General features: G+C 39.4%; 1 protein-coding gene across 2 annotated transcripts in view; it reads right to left on the reverse strand.

The window, feature by feature from the left end:
- Positions 1 to 25,503, reverse strand: part of LOC135937728 (uncharacterized) — a 41,289-nt gene that overhangs the window by 10,057 nt on the left and 5,729 nt on the right. The window contains exons 2-3 of one of the 2 annotated variants that reach the window (XM_065480935.1): positions 22,287 to 22,414; positions 913 to 1,082 (exon numbers count right to left, since the gene is read on the reverse strand). In XM_065480935.1, the coding sequence (XP_065337007.1) occupies positions 913 to 1,082; positions 22,287 to 22,412 (296 nt within the window). In that variant the 5' untranslated portion in view covers positions 22,413 to 22,414. Of the gene's footprint in view, positions 1 to 912; positions 1,083 to 14,469; positions 14,670 to 22,286; positions 22,415 to 25,503 lie in introns of those variants that run through there. The other variant, XM_065480936.1, reaches the window with a different exon arrangement.

Below are 25,503 nucleotides of genomic sequence, written 5' to 3' on the forward strand. Positions count from 1 at the left end.
TCATTAAAAAATAAATCGTCTTCAACTACTGAATTATTTCAACAGCTGAATTGAGCCATTTTTCTCAGTGACCAATAAAGATGAAGATAGAATACGGTTAACTTTTGGCATGATTCTGGGCGTTAGGATTATCAGGAAGCCGCGACAGAAACGAAGCCTGCAGAAATCAATAGGCGCCGCCGAGAGTGACAGAGAGCGAACAGGTCGTTTGTGCGTGGCGTGTGTCTCTGCATGTGCGCGCTCGAGAGCGATTGAGCAAAAGCGAAAGCAGATTCTCGCTTATTGGCGACAGAGCCAAGAAGAAAAACGAAATCTCGCGTCGCGTCTCTTGCGAATATATGTATAACGTACGCGCACGTCGCCCCGAGCCTTTCTTATCTATCTCGTGCCGTTTTTCGTATTCCGGCACAAAAGCAGCCAGCCGCGCGCGTTTACATAAAACAGCAGATAAGCAGCAGCAACAACACACGCCGCTTTTGATCAAGCTCCGCACGTAACCAAGAAAAAATAATAACGTCACAGGCTATGCAACCGGTGTGTTCCGAAAGCCGAGTTGTTTGCATACCTCACTATCCGCGATCGTCCGCAGCAAAAATAACAAGATTTAATTGGAAGAAACAGTTAATTTTTGGGTAGAATAATTGTTTTTAATGGATGCCGTTTCAATTTTCGTCAGAAAAATGGTCACTGTTTGGCCGGTAAACAAATTGGCCCGTAATGTGAAAGTCGCGAGTCTTTTTAGTTGCGTGGTGTCGAGCTTGCACGAAAGTGCGTAATCAGTAGACGACCTTTTCATCGCCGCTTTTATATCAACACTGAAAATAAAAGCAGGGTGCTGGGATTGTGAATAAAGTGTTTACACCCCATTGTATTTTAAAGGTCGTCGAAAGGGCGCTCGAGCGTCGTACGCACCTCCTGATCTGCGGAAGAATGAGCTGGACCGAGTGCTTGAAGGCCTCGACGCACTGCCGGCGCAGTTTCCGAATCCGCTCACGCATCTCGGGTCCGTCCTTGCTTTGGTGGCCCACGTGGATCAGCAGGTCGCGAAAAGTGGCCACTTGCGTGTTGATCTCCGCGATCAGCTGAAACAGCACAAGCAGAACTGTTTAAAACACTTTAGCGGCGGCTTCAAGTCTGGTGAATATCGATTTTTTTCCCCTTTTTTGGCGGCTTAACAGAGTGTGGTTTATTTTAAACTGCCGAATATTTATCACGCGGAAAATATGTTAAATTTGCAGCTCATTGCGGCAGCCTAAAAGTAAAGTTGTAAAGGAAAATTGTCAAATTAAATTGCTGCTCTAATAATTGGGAAAGCGCTAAACTTTTCCCAGCTAGGCGATTAAATTTGCGAAAAAATCGGCTCCACATTTTGCATGCTAATTAAGTGCATTGTCTCTGTATCTAAAATCATGATTTTATTTCACCAGAAGGGAAATTTACGGTGAAATTCGCACACCTTTTGATAGATCATGACGAGATGAATCGAAATCAAGCGTAAAGATTATAGACAACTGATTTATATTTTCGAGTTTGCCAAATCAAAAATAATAATTTCTTTTACTTTTTACACATTGTAGAGATAAATTATGTTGCTCAACTCCAAAAACAAAAGACTCAATAAAAACCACTTGCTATATCCAAAATGCGAAATGTTCTTAATTGTTGGCCTGTAAATCTCCACTTTAACGTAAGAGAGAAAGACAGTCAAATTCAAATTTCAATCTGTAAATAATGTCCATTCTTGTTCCCCTCCTCTCCTAATAATCCCTGAAATTTTTATAAATAAATTTGACAAAACATTTTAAGTAATTTCTAAAAAAAAAACGAGAAGCCAAGAAAACTAAATAGTTTACACCAACACGATGTTTTGTTCAAAAAGAGCTGGCAAGCATGCCGTAACTCCATTAAAAAATCGATTTGTTCCAGTTCTAGCAGTAAGCGCTGGCCACTTGAGATTACAAGCGAGCTGGAAAGCAGTGCTGCGTTTACGCATTTGCGGAGGAGGAAAGGCTGGCAAGGCAGTGAGCTGTCTGACTGCCGATCAGCACCACTCCCGATTGCCAACATCTAGTTCCACCTCGTGGGCACAAGAATGCAGGTGACAGCCGCGAGCTGAGCCGAGAGCAGAGTGAAGCGCCAGGCAAATATCCCCCCATCGCACGCCAAACCACGCTATCTTCTATATGCAAAATTGATACGTTCTCCGCACGGAATATATGCTTGTTGCGCCCGCCTGCCAAATTTGCTCGCTTGTTTATCGACGGAAATCTCATTTCCTCTTCTTTGTGCTTCGAAACTTTTTCAATCTGACTTTTCCACAAATAATTGGTCTGCGCCTTGTTTCTTGCATGACGAATATTAGCAAAATTGTTGTTGTTGGAACAAGACTGCACCGAAAAGATTAAAATATATTCAAATGAACATTGACTTGATTTTTTTACATTTTGAACCAAAATTATTTTCATGATGCGTACTGCAAATTCTGATACATAATTTTTACCTATAATATTCTTTAAAAATTTGTTACGAACTCAAATTTTTCTAGGTTTTGCCGTTTAAATTTGCGAGAAATCGGCTCAAACGTGCATAATATGATAATCAATTTGCAAGCACAGTCTATTTATTGAATGTCAGGATTTATTTTCGTTGGAAGGAAAATTACCTTAAAATTGGATCGTTCGCGATAAGAGGAATCGAAATCAACCGAAATATTTTCGGGAAAAAACCATTCAGTTTTTCGATAAATTAATTAAAATTTAGCTGTCAATTATTGCAAACTTTCTAAATGTTAACTCAAACTAACACTTTGTGGCCAATAATCTATAAAAATTTCATTCCACTTAAAAGAAGTTTCAAAAATTCACCATTTAACGGAGTTTCGAAAGCAATGCATAATTTTTACCTAGTCAAGTAATGCGATGAATTTAATTAATATCAATAAACATGAGTTTTTTATTACAAATATTCCATTGTCGCTTAAAACTTTCCTTGCGTGGCAGTTCTCTACATTATTTCATGGCAATATCAGTGTAGCAATAAAGCCTGCAAAGTATGCTCAAATCTAAATGCCAGAGAGTATTATTGCTGGCAAATAATTTCCGGCCGTCCGACGACTGCTAAACACAGCTCACGATTTAACAACTAACTGCAACATAATACTCTCTCTCGCACACTCACACACTATTTGTTGTGTGTTTCCGCGGCGGCGCAATCTCCACTCGACATCTGACGAGGGTTTACAGCGAGCGACACGACAAGGATGGAGCACATAAAGCCGGACTAATTGCACGAAATCAACAGCGCCATAACGATCAAGCAGGCCTCTTTTCGCTCCTAATTCGTTCGCACGTGTCGTGTGCACCCGCGTGCGAAAGCCGCAAATATCGATTGAGTAGCCAGAAGAGCTCGATTTTTGCCAGATGTATGAATATAAAAATTGCAAATTCCCGGCCGCGGCGGCATGTATATGTAAATGTATTATCTTTTTCGACTCTACCGCCACTTGCGGCACACTCTCATATATGCATTTGGTTAAAACTGTGTAAATGTATGCACTGCCGGCTGCACGATCGATCTTCGTCGTCAACCTCAAAATTAAAAACACACCGGCTATACACTGCCGTGTAAACAGACAATAACAATAAACCCGCCGCATTCTGTGCTGGCAAAGATGGCTGCCTGTGTGCGAGCCCTACTTTCCGATCACCCTCGGCCCTGGATTATGGGTTTGTTTATTTGCTACACAACAGTTGCTCTGGCCATTCAACTAATGGAGCCTCACATTTTCTCTGATAACCAGCTCTACCCAAAATCAATTAGAAAATATGCAATAATCTTACTTATTGTTAGCTCTCGTTCTAAAACAAATTTTTAGAAAATAGGCTTAATTGTTTTGGGCTGCTCTGCCACGATTCCAGTTTGATTTTTGGATTCTAGAGATCCTTGTATCCCTTGGTTATCAAGTTCAAAGATGAGATATTTTCATCAAATTTGTTTTAAGAATTTATTATTAATAAGGCTGCGTGTACATATATTTTAGACATTTTTAGAGTAATTTAATTTCTTTAGAATTTTTCAACGTGCAAATCAGATGGATTCTTACAGTGTCAGCCCGATTTTTTAGATTCAAAAGTAATTTTATTGCGGATCAGCAGAGCAACAATTTTACCAAAATATATACTTGTTTATTCTTGCAAAGTCAATTTGAGTAAATAGATGTGAAAACTGTTCAAAAAGCTAAATATTTTTCAGACAAAACGAGGCCTGCTCTGTGTAAACAAGTTCAAAATATCAAAGAACCTACCTTTGCATGTATCAAAATTGAACAACAATAATTTAAAAATAAAAAAATTGCGTTCTAATAATTTCCCTAAAATGGAAACGGCGAGGAAACTTCATTTACGCAGAGCAAAATTATGCTCTTTATCTATGGATTTTAGCAAATATAGACAGTTTAGATTGCTTTTAGGATTTTTAGACGCTTTAATATGTTATTAGCAGTTTTTTAAAAAGTTTTAGTATGCATTAAGTAAATTGATTATTCGTGCTCATTTGATGGCCCCACAACGATTAGAAGCTCGAAAAAGTAAATTACCTATAAATTTCACAGCTCTATTGATGATTCATTCAAATAAGGCGAATACTATAATACCATTGTAGCTGCTGAGAACATAAATGGACGTTTTATCTTGGAGAGGAATTTACTCAGCGTGCTGCGTTTCAAATGAGCAGTGTTTGAGTTGCTATAACGACAGATACATTAATAGAATTATTGGAACATGTGACAAGCAGTCTCCGGCTCGCTAAACTTGCTTAATCTGCACCTCTCCAGCAGTCGTGATCTGAATCCGTTGGGAACAGACGCCAAGCAAGATCGCTCAGTGGACTGAATGCAAACTCAAAGATCTTGAAACGTAGTTTAAATATTTCCAATTAATTTGACTTTGAAAGTCATTTGATGAGTTATGGATACTAAAATTAATATTTAGCAATATTTCGAATCAGTTATAGCCTAAATCGAGCTGTTTTGTGTTTAAAAAATTTTGTACTGGCAAGATGTCGAGCACGAGCCCAAACTATAATTATAATATAATAGCGATAGTAATAATAACTACATACATAATAATTATAGTATCCCACAGTAAATGTGACATTTTTAAAGGTAAATAATTTCCCCTCTTTTGCAATAGCTTTTTATAATATGAAGCAAAATCTTGGCCAAAAAGCACGGTGGTAATAACGGGGCGCGGCTGCGTGACGTGTGCGAGGCGAAAGGATGAGAGCGAGAGAAAAAAGGGGCCCTCAGGGCAGTGAAGGCGGCGGAAGAATGTAGGTCGCGGGATATTTCAGTCTCGCACAGTCAGCCCCCGAGGCTTGCTTTTCTCCCTGATTTGCCGCTGCTGCTGCTGATGCTCGTCTCGTCCGTCTGCCGCGCTATTCGCAATCAGCAAACAAGTTCAGGTGTGCGCGAACAGAAAATGATATTCGACTGGCAGAGGGATCGAAGGGAATCAGTTGGCGGCGGCCACTTTCGTCACCTCCGAGGCACAAATCAGGCAAATAATTTTCTTTGAAGCCACCGCCGTCGAGAGGATATTGGCCAGAAATATTAAAGAAGCGAAGCTTCTCTCGCTTGCTCGCTCGGCAAAGAAATCTCTTCGCCCTTTGGTAAACTTTGATTCACTATACTCGCACGGGAGAAATTCGTTCTTGAGCTTCGATTCGCGCGAGAGTTGATGAAGGAGGTGGAATGAAACCGGTGGCCACTTGCGCAGAAAATCTTACAGATAGCAAGATTCGAGCTAAATTTGCCAAAATCTCCACGCTGGAAATATCGAGCCTAAATATTATCTAGTTTCGAAAGCTAAATTGATTTTGAGGTCCCCTGGAGAGCATGATTTTTTATAATTATTTAATATTCATGATATTAAAACATCACAGTGGAAATATCAGAATTGAAAATTACATTAACAATGGCAGGAACTGCATAAAAATTAAATGAACGTTGTCATGCGTAATTTTCGAACAGAATTGTAAAGTGAATCGATACACGCTGACAATTTAAAATTATTTGAATTGTGGATGAAATATGCATTTGATCGATAAACTATTTGTTCTACAAGGTGCAACAATAAAAAAAGGACCTTGCTACAGTAAAAATTCAAATTTTCTCAAAAATTTATCCATAATTTACAGCACTTGACCACATTTTCTTGGCAGATTTCGATTCCTCTCGTCGAGATTGTCGAGAACTGTCCATCAGCGTTAGGGAAACTCTTTGTTGTGAAATAAAATAGGATTTCAAGAAAGGAGAAAAGCACCTATTTGAAAAGCACGCTAACTTTTCAGCCACCTTTCCAAAAAAAAATTACAGTGCTACCTAGGTAAGTTTTGGCTTCAACTGGGAATCCTAAGGGATGATTTCATGCATTGGCAACAAGCATTTCCCAGGATTTTGTAGTATCAAAATCCTCTTTAATATGAAAACAGCTTGAGTTCATCTGTCTTCACAATTGTTCGACTTACTACATTAAATTGTTGCACCCTTGAATTAATTTATTTCAATTTTGATTTTCATAATATTAGAAAAAAATAGAAAAAATTTGCACCTCAGTTGGCATCTCTAACTTATAAAAATAACAAGAGGCCTGCTTTGAAAAGAAAAAGATCTTAAGTTAAATATAGTTCCCCAGAATGCTTTTTATTCTTTTCCTAGAAAACAGTGAAAATATTAAACTTATTTTGTAAAATATCTTTTTGTCATGCGTCTCACGATTACTTAAAATCATTTAGCTCTTACTTGCAAGTGTTCTTGCGTGTCATAAATTACATAAGAAACGTGACATTGAGCAAGGCTAAACACGAGATTTAAGTACTAGATTAAAACACGGTTTTGCTAAACTGTTTTTGTCAGAACTATACTTGACTGCGCAATGAAAAATTAATGCTTAATAAAACGCAAAAGTTTTGTGCCAACCAACGTTTTCCTGCTGTAATCGTCTTAGAAATTCTATTCATGTGACCATTTATTATTTAACCATAATTTCTCTTGGTTAGGAGTTGTCTTGCCACGAAGTGATCCGTCAAGTTGAAAGGTGGTCGCACGTGAATTGTTAATCGGGCCTCATGTTTATTCTAAGAATTGCAACTTACTCGGCAGCCGGCGAGCAAAGAAGCTTTCGCGTGTCCGGAGTCGCGCTAGCGCGGGTGTTAATTAAAGCTGAAAGGCTTTCGGAAGCGGCGCGCATCACTAATTCAGCAGACATCCTTTTGCACTAAACTTTGCTCTCGCGCACAGATATCGTGTTTAATTTAGAAATAACCGTGCAATGCAACGTAAATTAACCTTGACTTGTGTTGTGCACTCTTTTCCAAATATTTTATACTTCGAGCAAACAACTAATGCGAATTGCATATTTATAGCACCTGTAAGCCTCGATTCTGCATCAATAATTGCTCTTTTGACAGTTAAATTGTTAAAACTTTAATAAAAAAAAAACATTTTTTTCGCTTAAGAGTCAATTAAAAATTTATTAAAAAGCATACTCTTTGTTAACGAATTGCTTTCAAGATGTTAAGCGCTGGATTTAAGGCCTAGAGTTTTTTTTTCTCAGCCCCTGCTCTAGTCAACTGAAATTGGAAGAGATCGACCCTTATTATCTGACAGACACATGTTCAAGAGACCCGCCTGTCAATAAGGTTCTATTATTTTATTTTTAGCAAAACGATCAATCATTCTAGCGCTATAAGAAGAACTGACATTGAGGGCAAGTTACTGAATTAAGTTACTTTCTCAACTATGATAATACCGAAATGAAAGTTTTACTCACAATCAAGCCACGAAAGTATACGCGAAGTGAATGTTGATCTTTATTAAAGTAAAATTATTATTGGACAATTTTTATAAAAACAAAATTAATATTTTAATTGATTCAAACAACCGTAGTAAAAAGGAGAGCAATTTTAAATTTGACTAGTTTTAATATTTGGCTCTTCGTAATGACTTATTTGGAATAAGAAATAAAATGCCCGGTTTGTTTTTCAACAAAAAGGAAAAAGTAACCTATTTACAATGGATAGGACATTTTACAATTCAATGGAACCTTTATTTACATTAAACTGGTTTTTATTTAAAAAAGCTAAATTTTTGTGAGCTGAATTTTGCGCAGAACTCTGGCCAATTTATGCGACGAATTTATCTATATAAAAGATATTTAGTTTCCTTTGACACGAGCAATATAAAAAGGACTAAATTTGATGAAAGCAGATCTAGAAAAATGTGAATCGTAAAAAGAGAGTTGCTTGAACTGAGTCTGTCAGTTTATAATAATTACAATTTCACTCGAGTGTTGCTCTACATAATAATGTCAGAGAGAGAGGAGCAATATAATAAGCAGAGTTCTTGTCCGCTACCGTGCACGTGCGCACTTAAATACAATGTCGGCAGCTGCGGATGAAATTGCTTTTCGCGCTGAGGAGTACATACATCTCAATATTTTCAATCTCGACAGCAATAAGGGAGAGAGCTTGATATCATATCTGCAACGCGATGAAAGAAAGAAAGTGAGAAGTTTCCCGTTGTGATTGGCTGGCACCGTTTTGAAGTTTTCTCTCGCCACCGACTCGTCGTTGTACAATAGAATACAAGACAAGGACAAGAAGAGAAGAACTCGGAATAATGAGAGAGCGAGAGGCTGCCGCCGTGTGTCGTTTGTTTGTTAACTACGCCTGTCTTTCTCAAGAGCAGCAGGCAAGCCCTGAGAAGCAAAGAAGAAGACGCGACACTAGAGGAGCAAAAGTCAAGTGGCCGCCACCGGAGTTTTTCCAGCTGCCACCCCTGCGCTTGTTTACCTCGCAAACTAACACACACACACACAACTCGGGGGCGTGTTTTTGTCGGTTAATTAGCGCCGAGCAACAGCAAGATACACACGCGTTTGCGGTCGAGCCCCGTTGCCGCCCGCTCACTCGAGGCCCATTCGCCAAATGGAGCCGTTCCGCAAACAAATTCGATCGTCAAACGGCAGCCACACTCCGCCTGATGGCCCGGAATAAGCAGCCGGTGTCGGTCGATCCGTTTTTTGCAATGACACTGCTCGCACTACTTTTTGTTTGCCTTCGGGGCCGCATTTTAGAGTTCGCTCTCGCCGCTTCGCTATCAGCAAATGACAAACTATAGTCATCGCTGCAAAAACACCGAGATAGCCGCATTTATAGGGTTTTTGCAGCTCCTTCTGAATCTAATATTTCTTTGGCACATACGTTTTGTCATCGTCAGAAGTGGTATTATGAACGGACTTGGTAATCTTGGTCGACAAACTTTTCTGAGTGCGAGCCTTGCAACCAAAACAAACTAATATCAAAAGGGGATTTGAAATTGGAAAATTTAAGACAGAGACAGGAAAATGGGATTTTCAAGAGATTTAACAAGTCATGAAAAGATTGAGACAAATTTATTTTTTTTTTTGCTATTTTTATCCCTGTCCTCTCGGACCGGGAAGGGCGCGCACTGCACTAGCACGAATGCTGAAACCCGGGTCCCAATAACACCGCGAACGGACAACATGGGCGCACCAGGCCGCACAGGGACCCAGCCAACTGAAGGGCCACTTGCCTCCGCACCGAGGACTGCATTGAAACGCTAGACATTCGTCCCGTGAAGCCAAATCATGCATGCTGGAAAGGTGCAAACCAGCAAGTGGCGAGTCGGCGCCGGTGCGCCTCCCAGCCCGTTGAGCAATTTGAGAATTTTGAGTTACTAAACTAACTACTTTTTGCCATCTCTGACATTGGGTAGCCAGTATTAGATCTCCGAACTGCTCAAATATCTCCTATTACTTTGACACTCCTGAGAGTGCCTTAACAATGCGAGCCAACGGGCTGGTAAATTTCCCCGCAATAATAAAAAATTGGGCAGTGTTTTCTGCACTCATGTTGATAAGACCTTGGTCTTGTTCCAAAAGGCAATAAATTCAAATATATTGGGGCAGCAAAAAATTTGATTGTAAGCGATTTACCAATAAAATTAAAAGGAAAAATGAACAAAACTGGCGTTGACTCGATTTCCCACACTTAACCGAAGAGCCAAAGTTTCACGTCAATTGATTAGAAATTTTAAAAATAACTTATTGTCTTGAACATTATTTTTTCAAATAAGTTCAGTTGGTAGAAAGGTTCAGAGCCAGGTTTGCTAATGAGGCCTGGGACTGACCGGAATCGCAATACAAATCAGTGCTTGATCAATTTTGTTATTATTCTCTATTAAAATTATTTCATAAATGGCCATACAATAATAATCTCATACGATGTAGAGGTATATTTCATTTTTAGAGTAAAAAATTATCAGTCTAATTATTATTCCATAAATTCCCTTGCTGAGAATTTTAAGCCCCGTCCTTTTTGACACCAGTGAAAAAATGAGAGACATTTTAATTCAACGAATACTTTAACACTTTCGGTGTTTTCATAAGTAGAAAACCCACGTAAAAATTAGCACTCGCAGAGAGCAGAAAATGAGATAAAATCTGACAACCAATTGTAGCCGCGCGGAACAATGGTGTTATTCGAGTTGATACACACGTTTGTATTTCACAACAGCCGTGTTGTGTCTTTATTTGCATAATCTCCTAACAACCAAGCCTCCCGGCTTTTAATTATTAACGCAGACGCAAAAGCTCCTAATTTATAGCTGCAAATTGTTACCTGCTTATTAAATTTCCTAATTAATTTACGCACCGGAGAGAACATCGATAAATTTCGTAAGCAGCTTTTAATGGAATCAGCCTCTTTAAAATCTACAATATTAACACTCAGTGCCAACTGCTTCGTTACAAAAATCAGGAAGTAAAAGTTTTAAGAGAATGATTGTGAGAGAATGTGTGTGAAAATCAATAAAAATTACAGCTTTGGTAATTTTTGTGCGAGAAAGTTGAAAACCCCTTTTGATCCATAGTGTGATGTATTGCCTCTAGAGGAAAGCTCATTAGCGGCATTTAAAATAGCTCATCCGGACGGAACAAAATTACAGAATGGGTCTTTCAAAATTTTTTACAAACCCGTCTCAGGACAAATTGAAATGAGAATTTAAATAAAGTGGGGAGCAAAATCAGTGGCCGGAAGAAGTCGATCAGGCGCGAAAAGTGGTTCCGAAAGCAACGCGAAAAAAGATCGATTGCTTCTGGATGGCCGGCTTCCCCGACGAGAGCGTTTGGCTCTCTAAAAATTGCGCGAATATGCCGAAAAAGGAAGACAAACGAGCCAGAGGCCGTGTGTGTCGGCTTCAGGAAACGTTTTCCTTTTTGATTGGCGTCCGCTCGCTTTCCCGGGGCCGCGTGCGCTGAACAAACACCGGAGAAAGTTGAGCTTTTTCCTACTTAATCAGCGGCGTGACAGAAATTGATTTTCGGCAGCTCACACACACAGGTCGCTCCGAAGGCAAATATTTCCGCTCTCGTAGCAGAGAAAAGCAAGGAAGGCAAGTAGTGTGAGATTGTGTCGCTTATGCAGCTTGTTGAGCAGATGTGCCGCACTTGCTGCATAAGTTATTTTGCATAAAAGCGGCCGGCGCACAGGGATTTAGCGCAAACTCCTCCGACGGACCGAGCAACGGACGACCGGACGGGTGCAAAACTTTTCACGTTTGCCCCGGCTTTTTCAAGACGTTGCCTTCAATGTAAATATGTACATGTTTACATGACGTAAAGAAGCGAACGGACGGAATATTTTGATGACGACTCTTCCGTCCGTCCATCTGCCCGAGGAGGAAATTGCTCGAAAGGGTTCAACTAGATGAGTTTCTTGAGCACACTTTGACGCTCGTTCGGCTGATAACTATTTATTTGACTTTCATTTAAGTTGCGAGGCCGGAAATTCTTGCATCTTCAGCAACTAAATGCCCAAGTGGAATGAGATCTTATTTCGCTACGCTTGAGAATTCTCTGATTTGCTTGAGTTATCTCTCTTCCAGTTTATTTTTTTATTTTTTGGTTTTATGGCTAAAACAATTAATCACATTGCTAATGACCAAAAATTGCGCCAGCAAATTTGGTAATTAATCATGGATAAAAACTCTTAGTACGAGTAGGAAGCTGTGGAATTTAGTATATTGATTTTTTGGCTTTCATTATTATTCTCTATATAGGAACTCCGAGTTGTGAAATTGTAGGCCGTTCATACCACATACAAATATAGTACAGATCTGAACCAAACCTTTTTACAAGTATTTTAAAGTATCTAAAAGTTTTTCAACTACTTCATTCATCGGAGAAACTGACAATTCACCTCTAACACTGTCCAAAATAGGATTAAATTTAATTTTCACGAGGCGCATAAAAATTATATTGAAGAATATTACATGGTTGATATGAGAAAATCGGACATTATGATTCCTCGTTGCCAAGAGCGAGCATCTGGGGATGATAAGCCGATACTATTCGGGAACTAATTTGACGCTCTCGAAAACGAGGAAACACAGTGTCCGGTTTTCATGTGTAAAGATTAAATTCCTGAAACAAATCTTAAAATATAAAACCATTAAAAAAGCTTAAATTTGGACCGATGACAGCAAAAATATTATTTTTATGCCCCGTCAAAACGACAAAGCAAAATTCACAACTCTTCAGATGAGATATGCTAATTTTGAGCTCCAAATAAAATTATGGTGCCTTTAGAACGTTCCTGCACCAATGTTTTCCATTCAATAAAAAAGAGTTGCTGCCATTTTATTCCATTCACGTAACGGGATGTCAATTATGTGCGAATGCGCGGCATTAGAATGAATAAAAAATGTCGAAAGCGTTGCCTCCACCAAGAGAGAACAGAACACGGGCGAACCCAAAAGGGAAATATGATGATGCAATTGTTTTGGTCGAGCGGGCGTTCCGTTAGCAGCAACAAGCCCCTCGACGGAAAAATGCTTTCAAGCCCGAATCTAATTTAACACGCGGAGCTACGCAAACAGGCAGCCCCGGCAGTGTGAGTTAGTACAACAATTCACCGACCCTCGGAAACAACCGCGGCTAACCGCGAGTTGTTTTATTCCAATATCTAGGACCTACTAGAACGCATGCCGCATCCATCATTATAAACTTTCTAATCTAAAAGGCGCTTTACCGACCCACATGTGCCAAGATAAACTAAAAGAGACGCCACATATATAAGCCATGAAATATCGCATAAAAGGCTTGGAGTGGCGTCGGCATGTTTAATGTATCGAGTCGTAAAATTGCCGCATTCGTGTGGATAGGACGACGCGGGCACGCTTGTTTTGTCCAAATAGAATTTGCCCCGAACGAAAATTTTATTTCCAGGAAAAACACGATGTCATGGTTCTCAGCAGTATTTTGCCTTCAAAAATAAAATTAATAACCACGCACAGTATTAGCTGCAGAGAATTCTGAATCAGCGATCGTCCAAAAAGGTCTGGCTTTATTCATTGCCGAGCAAAATCGAAAAGAGCAGACGAGTGATGAAATCTCGCTCTCTCTGCTATTTAGAAGTTTTCGGCGATCGCTGATTCAGTATTCTCTGCAGCTAATACTGTGGTTTTGAATTTTAATTTAGAGGTAGAGTACTGCTGACGAGGCCTGCGGGGCAGAAACAGCGTTAATTTTAAATTTTATCTAAAAAATAAAATCTTTTTATTTCTAGTCGATTTTTTGGACTGGAATAGTCGGTTCTTTCCGGATAAATTAACCGTTTAAGAGATGAAAAACAGTAATTTTATTATGTCTGAGGCCATTCATAGGTAAAAATATTTCTTGATAGATGCCAATGAAGGCAGAAGCACTTGAGGTTGTCATAATTGTCAAAAAAATTAAATGCAGCTTCCTCGGTGTGTAATGAGCGAGCTCTTTGTTTTTCCATGTTTCTACAAAGTTCCTGTTCCGTGAGCGACTGCATTTAAGTCTTCTGACAGGTAATAATATGTATACAAAATTAGTTAAAGCATTATTTTGCTCCATTTATTTTCGTAGTTAGTTTGTTTACTTGAAACTATAGAGAATTTTAAACATTCAGAGGACAAAACATTTCCTGGAGATGAAAGTGAGGAAATATTTTACTTCCAAGGGACCAAATTAATGGCAGCGTGAGAGGAAATCAAGATTATTGAATAACAATTATAGCTGATTAGATTAGCTGTTAGTTAAATTATTTTGGCGATTTTATTAGTTTTGGTTCGGAATTGTCAAATTGATAATTTTTCAAATCAGATTTTTATATTATTTATCTAGGTGTTTTTTATCAGTTCCCTCGAAAGATTATAATTTCCATTTTGCGGACGTTATAATTATTGCACTTTACTTGTTACAGGGATTTGACTCATAGTTTTACCACCGCAACGGTTGATTCTATCGCAGCACGAAATATGTTCAAGCAAAGATTTTGCAGAAAAATTTTTAGACTCAAAAAAAATAAATTTCGGCGAAAATACGGAGGTCCCCGCGCGATGCGGGTCTTTTTATCCTTTACCGCGTGCGTCTTGACCGGCGTGTGGTGCGCGTCTGCGGTGCCGGGGCCGGCCGCCTCGTGTCCCGCACTCGACATGGCCGCAGCATGCACTGCACAGGTGGGCACTCTTTTCCACACACACGCACACCGCCGCCGCCGTGACACTGCCCACCACCGACTGACTGACTGGACTGGACTGGCTGGCTGACTCGACTCGACGACTTGGTCCGCGCGCTCCTCACGCCGACGGCACACCAGGTACTCTAGCTGTGTCTCTCTAATTCACGCCAGAACGACGCGTGCGCCCCGAAAATTAACCCCCGCGTGTCTGCCTGGGGGCGTGTGGAGAATGCATTTCACTCCGACCGTTAATGTAAATTTATTCGGTGTTTTTTTCATCGCGGCTCGAGTAAAATGTAAATCACGCCGTCAGCATCGTGTAATGGGGCAATAAACATTTTTATCGTCGGCGCGGAAACTGACCAAGATTATTCGCATTTAGCTCCTGGTGTTTCTTCGACTCGATAGGAATAATGCATATCAAGCAAATACTCTGCAAAAGAGGTCAAAAAGTGCATCATAGTACAGATTTAAATTTAACAGCAAATTGCACAGCGTTTTATTAACGTGCAACTCCCATCAATTTCCTTCTGTTCTAAGGCTTAGATGCTTATCTGATGCTCATTAAGCTGGTGAATTATTCAAAACTACCACCACTGCTTTGTTTTTATTTCATAGCTCTCAATTCATAAAATTACATTGCTTAATTTGTATAGTTTATTGTTAATTCAAGGTTGAAGTGTCTACCATCGATGCCTATTTTCTTTTTTTACTATCTTTAAATATAGATACGATTTTGTGTAAACAATTAATTAATAATAAATAAATATTAAACAAATTTAAGTGACTGATTTGTTCTATAAAATAATTGTATATTATAATTAACTCAGTTGTTACAAATAGAATTATTATTTATATTTTAAATTAAAATACAAATTTATATATTGGCAATTTTTAAATTGAATAATTTAGTCGTGATGACATTTTCTAAATTTCAATGTAATTAATACTACTTATATAACGTATATCCCGTATATCAAAGCTTGAGATAAAAATTGAATTATTTAATATCTCAGCATCCTCAGCATTAATTGCGGTAAGTTATTATCATAAACATAATGAAGCAATGTTGTGAAGTTGACCAAAATGATTCATAAATAATTAAAATCCTTTGGTTAAAATTAGCCTTGATTACGAGTGAAAGCGAAAAGTCAAGTTTTGAATATCGTTGGATAATCCCTTTGCAAAATGAAAGCACATAAATGTGCACATATTTGGAAACAGAGCGTCGCACTAATTTTTATGAAATATAATAGTGATGCCCTGTTTTGGAGCAGTATACTGGATTCAATATGTAGAGCTATATAATTTTAATAAATAAATGACACTCGACAATTCCATAGAGATGAGCTTAAGAAATTCGGCGTTGGAACTACTCGTCACGTCCCCGGGGTGTGTGTGTCTGTTTGCCGAGAGCGGCTGTTTGCCTGCGCCAACACACATAACATAACGTGCGCCGAATGAGCGTTTTAATTTGCTTCGGGCGCGCGCCTGACGCTCCACCGAGCGCACTTTAAGCTCCAAATTGAGAAGCACATGCAAACACGGCCGTGCGAATGCATTTATGCTAAAACGTGCCGGCGATAGGGCGGGGGGAAGAGAAGACAGAGTGCGTGGGAATTCGGCTCCAGCTGCGTGCAGCCGTAATAACAAGTGAGCCGCAGGCAAATGCAGGCTGCGGCGCCGCGCCGCTCGGCCGCTCGTCAATTCTAATTGAGACGCGCGTGTGGTCAAAGGGCTGCGGCCGTTCAAGGTGTCCGTCCGACCATAATTGATGCTGATGGTACTTTGAGATGGGTCGCTCGCTTTCCTCTTATTACCTCGCAAATAATCAGCCTTTCGTGACGCCCGACGACAAGGGTTGTTTTTAAATATTTAAATATACGGTCAAGGCAGCCCGCGGGGACGAGGAAACAACATCTAAATTCGTTCGCTATCTAGAGACCAAGAAGTATAATTCAGTCTAGACTTAATCCAGATCGTTTCTGATTTGCATTTATTTTATTGCTTCAAAACATGTTCACATTAGAGTTTAAGGATTTATTTTACAACGAGGACGAAAAGGTGTATTGACATGCTATGAAATCTATTTTTGTTTCAGAATTACAATTGTTAAAGTATTGCTAATGATTCCAAATAGTCTGACCCGCATGAATTGGACATTTTAGGCGTGGTAAAAGATAGAAATAATAAGAAATTCAATACCCCGATGCAGTCGATAAGCGACAGATGAAATGGCTGGAATTCATTTAAGGATTTTTAGGGGTTGATCTCATGATTGTTAAAGCTATTCTTTCAATGCAACTATTGAAACGCCTTGGGTTTGAGAGAAAAATTCCATGTTCTAAACTTTATATTTTGCTGTTTTAACAATAATTATTTTGTTTATTTAAAACATTTTTGCTATTGTAGGGATGGAAAATAGTTTAATTTCTGATATTTTTCGAAAAATTCAACCTTTTAACACTTTTCCGTGCAAATTAGACGGTCTTTAAGCCAGTTAAGACGGTTTTTCGATATACAATAAAAACTGAAAATTGAGTGTTTTTATGGAAAAATCGTACGTTTTTTCCTAAGTTGAAGAAATTCATCAGTTTCTAAAGAAGAGAACTGAGCTTGTAATGAAATCTGTCTAAATATAGGTCTTATTACACACAAAAGAGTTTCACAGTTCACAGCCCTACTTAAATCACCAATACCGTTTTGCCCTTGAATAGTAATAAAACATTAACGCCACCCTCAATTAACAGTAATGGATGTCTAAAAAAAATTAACAAAAAGCATGCTGAGCAAAAATCTTACATGCAATAAGGGAGACCCATCTGAATTTCTGGAATTACAAAATCTGCTTTATATGGATCAAACAATCGTGTAATTTTTCCAGACCCTCGTTAAAGCGCACGTCCGTATCACTCGAGTGGAAAGTTTTGCAATGCCATACCCTCGAGTAAGCACATAGTTTGCAGCGGCCAAGTTAGGGGTTTTAATTTGCGGGCGGCGGCCGTTAAATGAGAGTACCTTCTGTTCTGTGCGCATACATACGTACCGTACACGTAGTTTTGTGTGCGGGCGGCCTTGCTTGCTCTCCTCATCCGCTTTTAAATAAACGCGCGCGGCTTTGACGAGCGGCCGTTTCAACGCAACTTTATGCCAGGCCAATTTCGACGGGCATGTTGTTGCGGATGATTTGCAGCCGCTTTACGGCTGCGTAGGGCTCGTAGCCTCCGCCGCAAACTGCTTTTAATTGCCGCCATCAAAATTCAGCAGATAAGACGCTAGTTAAGTGCGTTTTTCGGTTTAACACCGCACCAGACTCGAATTCAGCAGGCAAAACGACTCTTTCGTGATGTTGATGGCTTGCAAATGATGACGCGTTACACAATTCGCACGGCAGACACGCGTGATAGCGGCATTAAAAGAACTCTTAAATATTGGTTCCAGCGTGAACAGAGTCGCATCATGCATTTTCCAACAAATCCAGGAAATCGCAATGGAACGTGCTTTTTACTTCAGGGTGTGCATTGTGCAAATACTTCTGCGGCGGCAAACGACATAATATACCATCGGTTTTAACAGACTGCGACACTTAAAAATTTCCTGCATTTAAGAAATTGTTCCGTGTACGTGATGTGTTGCTGTCCTTCAAAAAAAAAATTAATTTGATAGAATATGATACTGATTTTCAAGAATCATGATGACGATCAGTCCAGTTTTGCTCCTTGCGTTTATGCAAATTCTACGTATTATTTCCATTTTTTGTATATTTATTCATCCAATAAATTACTCGTTGTAATGTAAGGTTTGGATGAATAATAAATAGTAAATTTTTCAGTTGAAACACTTTGATCGTTCCAGAAGCCTAGCTGTTTTGTAGATTAGATTATACTTAAATGTTTAAGCAGTCTAAAACACACCCTTAATGAAATGAGTGCGGATTGAAAAATTTCAAATTCCTTGGGCATTCCTTTTAACATAAATTATTTCAATGATTTTTACAGTATCTTTTTCTTAGGAATTGCAACTTACATAAGAGAATTTGACAATTATTTTTGGTAAACGTGAGCTGTCATCCAGCTTGCACTAGCTCACCCCTCGTTGAGTCCAGCGTCTCCATTTTACAAAATGTTTCCCATAAAAAGTCGCAGAACTATTGATGAGAAAATAACCAAACAAAAATAGTTTTTTGGCTAGAAATAAACAATCTAGGAAAAATTTAAGTTATAAATGGAAGGATTTGTTTCATAAAACTGATTTCTTTAGTGTTCTTTGATGCACAATAAAAATAGACTCAATTGACAATTATTGGAAAATTTCGAAAAACGTGCTCTAGAGATTGTTTCGAATTTTGCATATTTTTGGTGTGGTTCTCCAACCCTCAACTGCATTGTGGCATTTAATTCCTCCTACATAAATGTTTGAACAAGTATCACCCCTCTAAAAGCAAATTGGGGGGAATTCAAGTGGCTTTTTACCTTGAATCCAAAAATTCCAGTAGAAAAGAGATTCTCAAATAATTCCATTTGGAAAAATTGAAAAATTACAGCACAAAAAGCTTCAGTTGTTTTAGTTGTGAGTGATTAATTTTTGCAAAAAGGAAGTTAAGCCACATGCAGGAAATGGACAACTACTACAGGGTTTCACGAGATTTCGAAACTTGCGTCTCGTTTTCATTGAATAAATAAGTTTCATCGGTCGCGGTTATAAATATTAAAAATATTCTTCCGCAATTAATTCTGTGGTATGAATTATTTTGTTTTGTTAGAAAATATAAGCTGATAAGGCTCGAGGGGCCTAAATAGTACAGTGCGAGGACGTGCATGAGTTACAATTTTTCTCAAATTTCAAATTTTCACAACTGCAAATGTAGAGCCATTTCTTAGTTATCATTTCAAAATTATTCGGGTTATCTGAGAAAGTCTGATTTCAGCACTACTTTGACATAAATAAAATTCCAACAATCAATTCTAATTTTTACGCTTCCACTTCAATGTATGCCACAGCTTGTGGGCATTTTCCTCTTTTTTTTGCGAAAAAATCAACTGACGCAATGATCGGAGACAAAAGAGCGTTGATGAAGCCGTGTCAGCACTGCAGCCACTGCATTATAATTATCCAGTGCTGCTGCTGCTGCTGTGGGTCAGCAGGAAATTGATGTGGCCCGAGGCGCGCGCCTGAGCCGGGACAACGCGCGCGCGGATTTGCAAATTGCGTGTCCGACGGGAACATCGCTCTTGGTCGTGCGGCGGCTGCTATATTACTGTATGCTTGCGCCGGGGGATTACTCGCGCCAGTCTGTCGTCGTCATCGTCGTGTGTGCCGGCCGGCCGGATCGACAGACAGGCCGGGCTTTGCGCCGCGAATGTGCATGCAGATGTACATATTCGCGCGGACATTCAGTGCCCGTCCGCCGTATCGGGGCGAACGTGCGTCCAGCACCAGCACCAGCACCCGCCTGCCAACCCTCGATAACTAGCCGCGCAAAATGGAACGCTCTCGCCCCATATTTCATGTTGGAGAGCTCGCTGCAAAGCAGGACAACAGCTTTCGCCCGACCGCTGCCGCCGGCACGTGCACATTCGAGATCGTTTTTTAGGCTTTTTCATATTTTACATGCGTGATGTTTTTAAAAATTTACTGCGACTTTTAAGCTCCAAAACACGATACCACCAAACTGTTTTTATTAAAGAGAGATAGAAGCATGAAAGTTTACGAATTCCATTTTTGGATCAATTCATTTTTTATTGCTGTACATTCTAAATAATGAACCCTTTCTATAAAAAGAAATAATGTTGATACATGAGATGAGTGATTCGTATCGAATTTTCTTGGTTGACTGACGCGGGAACGGGAGAAGCCATTATTTTATTTACGAGAAAAAGAAATCGAGTCTATATATTGCGCCACACACGTGATATCTTGATACGTGTGTGTAAAATTAACGATTGAAGCGGTGCCATCGGTGCTTGGCTATAGCAATCGTCTCCGTAAAACTTACTCAAACTTGAAGCACAATTCAATTCGTGAAGACAAAGTACAGGTAGAGAATAAACTCATAATAAAATCATCGTGAAATGAGCTAAGGTAACAAAACGTTCAAGGGTAGAATATTTTTAATTTAGAATGTATTGATACCGCAATCCCAGAAAAAAAGCAAAAAATCGCCATTGTGTAAATAGGGGCCTTAAATATTTATTTAATATAATATGGTACACGTTTTGAAAAAAGAAGCAAAAAAAGTTGTGTGTCGCTCCAGTGACAAACACTGTCACCCTACAAGAAATTGTATTTTACTCTAGAAAAAAGAGTTTCACCGTAAAAGGCGCTTAAATAATTGAACAGGCTTCACTAAAACTAATTAAATTAAGCCATAAAAATATGGTGTAACAGGTCAAGCACATCAAATTTTACTGCACCTTAGTTCTCATTTGATTATATTGTAATTTGCGGTAATTTGTAGAACCTAAACCGTTCAAACGGTCAACTCTAATAACCGCTAAAAATATTTATAATTTTCAATTTTAGCCCTCTCTCAATCCGCTTTAAAGTGTACTAAAAGTTGTGGAAATCACTAATGTCTTTGCCTATATAATTTTCTAAATTTTGGAAAAGAGCTAACATTTCCCAGGTTGCTGTTTAAATTATGAGAAAATAGGTTTCAAAGTTTACAGCGGTGAGCACTGTCTCCTTGCTGAAAATCAGGATTTATTTCATCACAAGGGAAATTTTCCGCATTTGTATAGTTCGCGACGAGAGGAATCGAAATTAAGCGAAAAAATCACTGATAATAATTCTCTAAATTTTTCGATAAATATGGCAGGTTGTGCAATGTAACTGTTACCTGGTCCTAATTGGATTATTGCATAATTGTAGAGATTATTATTCAAACAGTAGCGGTTCCCACTCTCTTAACTTCAAATTTGATTGAATTATTCAAATTTATTAAAATTGTTTCCCTCCATAAATCTACTTTTAGGATTCACTAAATTTGCTCTCTCAACGGACTGCTCTTAATAAGTTTAGATTTTAATTGCTCTTGCATCATAAAATTAAATTACAATTTTTATCATGGTCTGTTTTTATGAGATACATCCAGCGTTTAACTTTTTTAGAGCTATAAATTTAAAAAAAAGACTTCACAAAATTTTTAGTGCTAAACAAAACTTCATAATTTAAATCAGCAACTTTTCTGTTATTCTTTAATTCGAAATTTCCCAGCGCGCTCATGTAGTTGGATGAAGTGCTGTCTCTTTCTAGGTCACTCCCGGGGTGCATTTTTTTTACAAAAGTTGGAAGGTCTGGAGGAAAATCGAAGCGCTCTCTCCTCCTAGCATTATTTGTGGCGCGCGGCAGTGAGAATAATCGCAGCGGCTGCTGCTCGCCGCCTGATGACGGAGTGCATTATTTATGGAGCGAATGCGAGCAGAATAAACACACACTCATGACTGGTGGTGCTCTTTGAGTCGCTTGCGCCTTCCTTTCTTCCGCGTTCAAGCGGCCAGCAGCGCAATCAAATATTCATTTTTAATTCCAACAACATTAGGCGACACACACACACACACACACAAAACCGACCGTATGTATGCTTTCTCATTTTTCCAGCGACGCTGATGTTTTTCGAGCGTAGCGCAGTAATTTTCCACTCCTTTGTTCGTTTGTTTCGCTATTTGCCTTTTCGACGGTCAGTCGCCTTTGTTTTGCATTCGTACTCGAGCACTCACCTTTGCAGGCTCGGCGTTGATGAGGTGCGAGGGGAAGTGCGACGGCGTGGCCGGCCCCTGCAAACCTGTGTACGACGAACCCCGCCGTCCCAGCACGATGGAGCGCCGACTGAATCTCTCCGACATGGCTGCAAACAGAAAAACGCATTCACTTACATACTCGCCAGATCAATCACAATGCGCGGGGACAGGTGCCTTCTAAGGCAGACCAAAATGCGAGGGAATCAAACTTGCCCGGCTGATTTATTCGCCAGCAGAGCCTCTCTGACAGGTGGAATCGCCCCCGCTAACTAATTAGACCTTCCATGGTCGCTTTTAGAGATAAAATGCTTACAAGCCCTAGTTAAGCAGTTAATGCAAGTTTGGTAGACCTAGAGGCAGTTACCGTTTCCAAAATCTTTGTTCATTTTGTGCAAAAAATAGTAATTGTTTATTATTTACTTTTGAATTGATTGACACAACCCCATTTTTTATCGGTTCATCTCTTTCTTTTCTGATAACTCGCGAAAACTCAATAACGAGCCCAGTCTAGGAAGGGACCAGTTTGTGTTGCTACCCCAGCATCGATGTCTTTTATTGAAACACTAGACATTCATCCCGTCAAATTAATTCACTCATTCTGGAATGGTCAAACCAGCAAGTAGCAAGTTGGACTGTTGAAAGCGATCCCCCCAAATCGGAATAGATTCGTTATTGCAATTGCATTGAAAGAAAGTCTAACGTAGGGTGCAAATCAGCCCACACTTGACCTCCAAATATTAAAAAGGCACCAATCTTTGTGAACTAGAATGGTGACAACCTGTAGAACCAGAAAAGGGTAGGAAGAATGATTAAATTGTTTATTTCTTTAAATATCTCATGCGCTTTCGTACTGGACAGCAATAATTGTTTCAGCCCCTCAGGCTTTTTCAGCAATTTCAGTTCCTTACTTTAGTTTAATTTAATTCACAGAGTGTATTTTGTTCTATTTTCTGTTTTATGAACCTTCATTGTTGACAAGATGATTGCTAAATTACAGTCATTGACACTGAATGTATTTCATTCAAATGATATACAAATCAAAATAAATAAAATTGGCCAAAAATCATCAAATTCTCATCTGCTTTGATAACTAAAACGGTTGGTAGCCTTTTATAACTGCTAATAATAAAACGCATTCATGATGCACGCTCATCATCAGAGTTTTCTAATGAATATTTATTAAAAATTTGCTAATATTTAAGCGTGAAAAAGGACTGAATGGCTTTGCAAATCCTACTACGATTTTTTCATCATTTCAAATACTTTGATACACAAAATTAACTAAAACCATGAAAATGAATGCATTTGGAGTGAATATAAAACTTGAGCCGCTTTATTTGTTGTCTTGTATCAGACCAGAGAGGAAGCGTGAGTCAATTATAGTAAGTTTAAAATTGCTTCCCTAACTTAAAATCCGTTTTTTTTATTCAGAGAACACCTCCAAATGGAGTACTGAGAGAGAACTTCTTGCTTAATATAGAAATCCTGCTGACTCGTAGAACAGATAATCTGATCGAATGCATAATTGAGTGCCACTTGGAGTTCATCATTGTTCTCGACTTGAATTGCTCCCTCACCACTCCTATTACCATTAAAGGCTATTCAGTAAGTAATGATTGGCCAACGATCCAGATTCAGATGCATAAAAGAGCAATCTATAGTATGATTCCACCTGAACGCTAAAAAACAAATAAAATCCCGTCAAAGTATCTAAACGCATATCATGGGAAACACAGAATAAAAAACCATAGTGTTGCGGATGACGTAATGGATCTGCGTTATCGTTATCAAACACCCAGCGGCTGGATTCGGTTGCAAAACATTTCGCACTGCTGTGGAACAAGCATATGTCAGGCCTGATTCGAAATAAAGCCGCAACACGTGAAATTGGACGCAAAAGCCAATGCCGCGAACGCTTCCGGCACAGCGCGTGTTTAATTTTTTCCGAGGATTAGCTGAGAGTGCGAGCAGCGGCAGCGGCAGAATCAGCGGAAACAAATCATCGCCCTGGGAAACCGCACACAGGGGGCCGACGACGCGCAGGCCGATTAGCGTGAAAGAGCGAATGTGGGCAAAAAGCAAGCCGACGCCAATTACACACTGGAGAAAACACACAGCACACCACGCACCCACCCACCGGCGACGCATATTGCGTGAGAGACAGAGTTCTCTCTCTCTCTCGCAGGGTTGGCAATAATGACGTCGGTGGCGTGGAGGTCCAATTCGAACGCGCGCATATCATATTATCGTCCAAATCCGGTCGGCCGCGCCACAGCTTATACTAGAGACCGCAATAATCCTATTAGGAGATTGTGCTGGAAATGCTCTCTCGCTCTCCCTTGATACAGGCGCTCGTTGTTCGCTTTTGTAAATATGTACGCGGCCGCGCGGCAGCAATAATATTTATTTGCGCGAGTGGTTGCCGCGGATCGACTGTGAAATTATAGTCCAATATATGGCTCTCCCTACTGATCAGATGCATTCACATCGGTTATTTGAAACGTGTCATCGATATCGTTTAATTTTAAATAGGACTTTTCTTTATTACGTGATTCTTTCTTCAAGGAGGATCCTGAGACATAGAGAGATGCAAAGCAAGGTTACGTCTCTATATTTTTATTATTTAGCGACAATTGATTGCGACTCAAGAGTGTAAATTGACTTGAAATTTTCATTTGAGGGAGGCACTGACGTTGGTTTCATTTAAGACTTTTATTGCTCTCGACATGTTTCGGCCCCAACTGGCACCCTAGTAATAAGTGGGTGCCTCAGAGCCTACGTGTTAGGACCCCCTCATGGCTTGGGCGCCAGTTGGAGCCGAAACACGTCGAGAGCAATAAAAGTCTCAACAGAAACCAACGAGGACAAGTCAGTTTATTTCTTCATCGTCTGTATAAATAATTCATAGTTCATAGGATAACGATGTGCTAAATTTATTTTAATAGCTTTAATTTAAAAAAAAAAGAAAATATCTTCAAATGAATATCTTACAATGCAAAAATTTGAAATTCATTATGTTACAATTTTTACAGACAGTGTTACCGATTTAATAATATTCTGGCAACGTTACCGATTTAATAATATTCTGGCAACCGTGGCTGCGCAGACTATCAACTATGCGAAGGGAAGCGAACATCTACCGACGTTCGATTCCTGATCTATATCACTGATACTGCCACCACGAGACTAAATAAAT

The sequence above is a fragment of the Cloeon dipterum genome, chromosome 2 (genome assembly GCF_949628265.1).
Source record: "Cloeon dipterum chromosome 2, ieCloDipt1.1, whole genome shotgun sequence".
Lineage (NCBI taxonomy): Eukaryota > Metazoa > Arthropoda > Insecta > Ephemeroptera > Baetidae > Cloeon > Cloeon dipterum.